The sequence below is a fragment of the Myotis davidii genome, unplaced genomic scaffold (genome assembly GCF_000327345.1).
Source record: "Myotis davidii unplaced genomic scaffold, ASM32734v1 scaffold394, whole genome shotgun sequence".
Lineage (NCBI taxonomy): Eukaryota > Metazoa > Chordata > Mammalia > Chiroptera > Vespertilionidae > Myotis > Myotis davidii.
In genome coordinates this window covers 3,023,743-3,029,711 of record NW_006287548.1, presented here as the reverse complement: position 1 = coordinate 3,029,711, position 5,969 = coordinate 3,023,743, and the positions used below count along the sequence as shown (strand labels likewise).

Below are 5,969 nucleotides of genomic sequence, written 5' to 3'. Positions count from 1 at the left end.
CCACAGAGCTGGAACAAGCAGGAGGCTTGGTTGCCCCAATGATGGAGGAAGCCAAGCTTCCCAGTCAGCTGCTGCCTCCTCTCAAGACAACAAAGTTTCAATTATACCCCCCTGCGGTCCCTCCCTGAATGGCCAATCTCCCATGTCCCTCCCTGCCATGATCGTGCACTGGTGGGGTCCCTTGGCCTGGCCTGCTCCATCTTGCAACCTGGGACTCCTTAGGGGATGTTGGAGAGCCAGAATGACCCAACACTATGACACACACTCACCACCAGGGGGCAGATGCTCAATGCAGGAGCTGTCCCTTGGTGGTCAGTGTGTTCCCATGGGTGAGCTCTGCTCAGTCACAAGCCAGGCTGATGGCTGCCAGCACAGCGGTGGCGGCGGGAGCCTCTCCTGCCTCCTCAGCAGCACTAAGGATGTCCAACTGCAGCTTAGGTCTGCTCCCTGCTGGCAAGTGGACACCCCCCGAAGGCTGCCAAGCTGCCAGAGGGATGTCTGACTGCCATCTTGGGCCCATTCCCCCAGGGAGCGGGCCTAAGCCAGCAGGTGGACATCCTCCGAGTGGTCCCAGTCTGCAAAAGGGCATAGGCCGGGCTGAGGTACCCCCCCTCCCGATGCACAAATTTTTGTGCACCAGGCCTCTAGTCTATAATAAAAGCATAATATGCTAATTAGACCAGATGACCTTCCGGATGAAGCCAGGGCTGCCAGGGAAACCTGGGTCCCAGGTGCCAGAGGGCAGCTGGGGGAAGGAAGGCCTACTCTTGCATGAATTTCATGCATCGGGCCTCTAGTATTATAATTGCTCTGTTTTATCATTTTTAGTATCAAGATTCTTGAGCCTTTGCTGGAAATCTGCTCACCTCTCAACAGGGCAGCACTCTGAAAAGCATTCCAACCTCCCTCTGCTGCCAGTACCTCTGATATATCTTGATGCAGTTATAATGAAATACAAAAAATATTTCAATTTCAATTTTGAGTCTGCAGCACTTAGCTTAGGTATACATTTCATGTGAGACAGCCTTGCTGTCTTGCTACATTCTCTTACCTGCTCCCAGAAAATCAATAGATTTATATAGAGAAAGGCAATCAATTATTTTGCACACTCCACTTGACCTCGTTTTGCCTCATTACTAATATATTTTTATCTTTTTAGTGTCCCACCTTTCTGTTTTTAAGATACCAATACTGTGATTCTAATACTTTTCACAAATAAAGAATGAATTAGCTATGCTAGGATATCATACTCATTTTTCAAAGCAGATTTTTATTATGGGACATTCTAGAGTAGATTAGTGACCATTTATCATTATTATTTTTTTAATATTTTTATTGATTTCAGAGAGGAAGGAAGAGAGAGAGAGAGAGAGAGAGAGAGAGAGAGAGAGAAAGAGAGAGACATCAATGATGAGAGAGAATCATTGATCGGTTGCTTCCTGCACACCCCCTACTAGGAACCAAGGGCTCAACCAGGGCATGTGCCCTGTTTCATAGGTGGATGCTCAAGCACTGAGCCACACCTGCCAGATACCATTTATCATTATTGTTTTAAGTGCCTCCACTGGGACCAAAGACTCAGACATTCTGGCTCTCCAGGCACCACTCATTAGTAGTATGCCTGTGCTTTGAGTTCTAACTTTTTTGAAACACATATTAAAATTGACTCCCTACCTCCTTGGCAGCCTAAAGAAATTAGTGATAAAGTTCTAATACATTTGGTTCATGTGAGAAGTTTTTGTTTTATAACTCCATTAGGATTAGAACATGTTTATTTTTAATCACAACCCAAACTTCTTAAAAAAATACATTTTTAGATTGTTCTTAAAACTTACGAGGAAATGTACCTTTGTAACTATTATTATCCTTTGGAAAGTTTGCATTACATTTGGTGCCTTCTTAAAATGTGTGACAGTACCTCTGTATTTGTAAAAGAATTAATCAAATAAAACTAGATTCCAGCCCAGCTGGTATGGCTCAGTGGTTGAGCATCAACCTATGAACCCAGATGTCATGGTTCAATTCCCGGACAGGGCACAAACCCAGGTTGCAGGCTCAATCTCTAGTGTGGGGTGTGCAGGAGGCAGCCGATCCATGATTCTCTCTCACCATTGATGTTTCTATCTTTCTCTCCCCCTCTCCCTTCCTCTCTGAAATCAATAAAAATGTGTTTTTTAAAAATTAGACTCCAGTCCTAGGTCACTCTTACCTAGATGGTCAGGAAGGAGCCTGCTCCCTGGGATGGAGAGCCCCTCTTTCTGTTTCTAAGCCCTATGGTAACTGCTGCCCTCCATAGCACCCAGAAGTTTTCCTTGACTCTCCTACACATGAAATTAATACAGAAACAGAGATGTTGGAGTGGTTCTAAATTATTCAAGATCTTTATTACTAATGAATGCACTCCTGTGAGCCCTTAAACACAGTGTACATTCAATGTCACTGTTTTGCATGCAATTGCTGGGCCACCGGGACAAGACGTCCTCTCTCACTGGGAATGCCATATCGGAGTAATGTATGCAGAATGTTTGACTAAAATGCTTCTTCAAGGACACGAAAAAAGGTAAGGGCCTGGGGTGGAGACAGGGAGATTGTGTCTCCACTGTAATGTTGACGGGACAGGAGGCTGGGTCCTTCTGCACCTGCCTGGGGGGCTTCAGGAAGAGCTCAGGGGAGCATTTCTGCACCAAGAGGCGTTCTTACCCGATCCCACTTAAAATGACTTTCCAAACAAATTTTACTTGAATGTATTTGAAACTTTCCTAGTTTTGACAAATCTACAGTCACTATTGCTATGATATTTTTAAAGAACAAATGTTATCAGTTTTTGCTTTAGTTTCTCTCTTTGTAAAATCCGATTTACCTGTCCAATAATTTGCCCTTAATTCATTCCCTAGAAGGGGGGAAAGTACTATTTAAATTTTATTATAAGGTAACTTTTTAAAACAGTTTTCAACTGCTCATGTTAAGAAATGTCTTTTTAAAGAATTGTATAATTTTTTTACAGCATAGCCCATTTTTTGGTTCAAAGCAAACATATATACATATCTGTGTATATACATTGAGTTTGAACAATAGTTACAACATGAAAAGGCAGCTAGCTAATTTATTACTCTTTTTAAAATGAAATATTGACTAAATTCTACATGTAGAATTGTGTGATAAGGTGTTTAAATGGATATAATATTTGTCAGGAATTTAATATGTAGAATTGTTAATTTTGTCCTTCACAATTCAAGTAAAACTACCTTTTCTTGAGGTAAGGATCCAGTTTACTCTTGAAATTATAATGCCTCGAAAGTTCTAAGTAGTCATGGTATTAGTTTCAGGAGCTGGTCTCAGTTTCTGAGTTATCGCTCTAAGTTCCAGAAGTGTGACCTGTATGAAAAGCTTCTACCACTATGGTCCTATTTTTTCCCTCCCAGGAGACTATAGACCAGTGATGGCGAACCTATGATAAGTGTGTCAGAGGTAACATGTGAACTCATTTTTCTGGTTGATTTTTCTTTGTTAAATGGCATTTAAATATATAAAATAAACATCAAAAATATAAGTCTTTGTTTTACTATGTGACACGGCACCAGAGTTAAGTTAGGGTTTTTCAAAATGCTGACAGGCCGAGCTCAAAAGGTTCGCTTCACTGCCATAGAGTCTATAGAGTCTTCCTAAACACCTCACATTCTTGTTCCACAGGTGAAATGACTTTTAGTTGCCTGTTTGTTCCCCTACCCTCCTTCCTCCACTGCAAAACCTTCTGCCTAAAATATTGCTTCATTTTCAGTTAGGAGAACCCTCTTGCCATCCACCCTTCCAAGAAACTCCTGAAATGGACCCAGACAATCAAGGTGAGCATTTTTGTGAATTTCTGAGCATAGTTTGTAAACAAAAAAATTAGGCACAGGTGTTGTATTTTCAGACTTCTGAGTTGCAGCAGAGTAGATGTTTGGCAAATTTCTGGCTGAAAAAAAGAGACTATTGCATGATTTAAAAGACTTTTTCTTCTAAACAGAAATTCATATTTAAGAATATTTGGTCTATTGCCTCCAAAGCACCCAAATAAATTAACAAATTACTTGTTCTCAATATAATTACATTTTAATTACAAGAAGTGGCTTATTTTAAATTATTCTCATAATTTACTGTTAAAATGATATCACTGTAGAAATTTCCATGTCAGGGGTTAAGTTCCCAATGCTATGTGGGCCCAAGGTTGGGAGAAAGATCTCACAGCTATCATTATGTGAATATTTGATAAACGAATGTTCGGGGGACCAATTCCCCTTTCTTCTAACACATCTGAATGCCAGCTTAGGCCCAAACTGGTCTAGGACATTTTTATTGGTGGGTCTAGTTGCAGCCCCTAGCTAAAATCTAAATTGTTAACTTTACTTGTTCTATATAAAATTCTATAATAACTCAAGTTGTTTATCTAAAACAACTAGTTGAGTAATTCAAATTATCTTTGGGTTTCCCAAATTTAGACCCTCATATTAATAAGCTTAACACAGAACAGTAGATAATGTATTCAAAGCCAAATTCTCTGTCTCTAAAGATGTGTTTTTAAAATTTAGTGTGCCAGCATCACCAGCAGGGCTGGTTAAAATGCTGGGCTTCACCTGCAGAGTTAATGCCCCCGTTGGTCCAGGGTGGGGTTCCAAGAATTCATTTCCACAAATTCGCAGTTGATACTGATGTTGCTCATCTGGGATCACACTTTAACAACCACTGACCTAAAATACCTATTTCTGGACCATCAAAGTAGATGATGGACAGTTGAAAGCAATTTTATTATATTTTTAGTATCTGTAAAAAATGACACATATTGATTTGGCTAAACAAAATTAAGAATCATTTAAAGCAGGGAGAAACCAAGATGGCGGCATAGGTAATCACCTATATTTGCTGCCTCTCACAACCACATCAAAATTACAACTAAACGGCAGAACAACTACCACCCAGAACTGCGGGAAAACTGGCTGAGTGGAAGTTCCACAACTTGAGAGGTGAAGAAGGCGCATTGAGACCAGTAAGAGGTGCAGAGGCACGGACAGTGCTGGCACCTGGATGTACTGTTCTTTAAACTGGGAGGGAGATACAAGCTCCCACTTGCTCTGAATTACAGTTATGGGCGGGACTCTGGGGGACCCAGACACATACAGGAAGAAACTGGAATATCTGGCATTGGGACAAAAACGTGAGGGCAGCTTACTCTTAGAGGTGCTCCCAGCAATCATTGTTCCTGAACAGGTGCGCAGGACACAGAGAACCAGGGACTTCTCTGATTCAGGGAAGCCATTGCTGTTTGCTCCACCCTGGTGATTCCAAGAAACCCCACCCCACCCAATTTACAACCCCACCCAAGCAGTGTACATCGGCTTTTGCATATGAATGGCCTGTCCTTTCGCCTAAAACAAACTGCACCTGTGTCAGAGAGCCCCAGAGATTCCAAAAGAAGGCCCCCTACCTGACAGCAGCAGCAGCCTTGCTTTACATCTTGGCCTCCTATGGGCACTTCCAAACCCCATACAAAGAAGAAGAATCTGAAGATGTCTCTGTAGCTCCTGCTGGGCAGCCCCAGACAGTGGCTGACCTTGTAGCTCCTTGGAGATGATAACAGATTACAACTCTTCACATCCATATGAGACACACTCAAGGGGCAGACTCAGTGAGCACCAAAGCCCTACTGAAGCAAGTCCTGTCCCATAAGGATGTCTCCTGTGCAACAGATCTTCCAGTGTAGACATAGCTGGTCAACACAGCCATTTGGCTTGGAGGTCAATTCCTCCCAGTGATACCAACAGCAATTAAGGGTTAACCACAACAAGACTGTGCAAACATCCCACAAAGGGGTGCACCAAGAGTATCCACCTCAGGTGACTGGGGAGGCTGAGCCACTGGGCCATACAGGACACCAACCACACAAGGCCACTTTATCAACTCAAGGAGACTTAGCAGCTACCCAGTACATAGAA

The 5,969-nt window shown here is 42.3% G+C and overlaps 1 protein-coding gene across 1 annotated transcript in view; it reads left to right on the top strand.

Moving 5' to 3' along the window:
- Positions 1-3,823: 3,823 nt before the first annotated feature.
- The window catches only part of DYTN (dystrotelin), a 48,305-nt gene continuing 46,159 nt past the window's right edge, over positions 3,824-5,969 (top strand). Inside the window, exon 1 of the mRNA XM_006759452.1 lies at positions 3,824-3,842. Coding sequence (XP_006759515.1) covers positions 3,824-3,842 — 19 coding nt within the window. The remainder of the gene's footprint in view (positions 3,843-5,969) is intronic.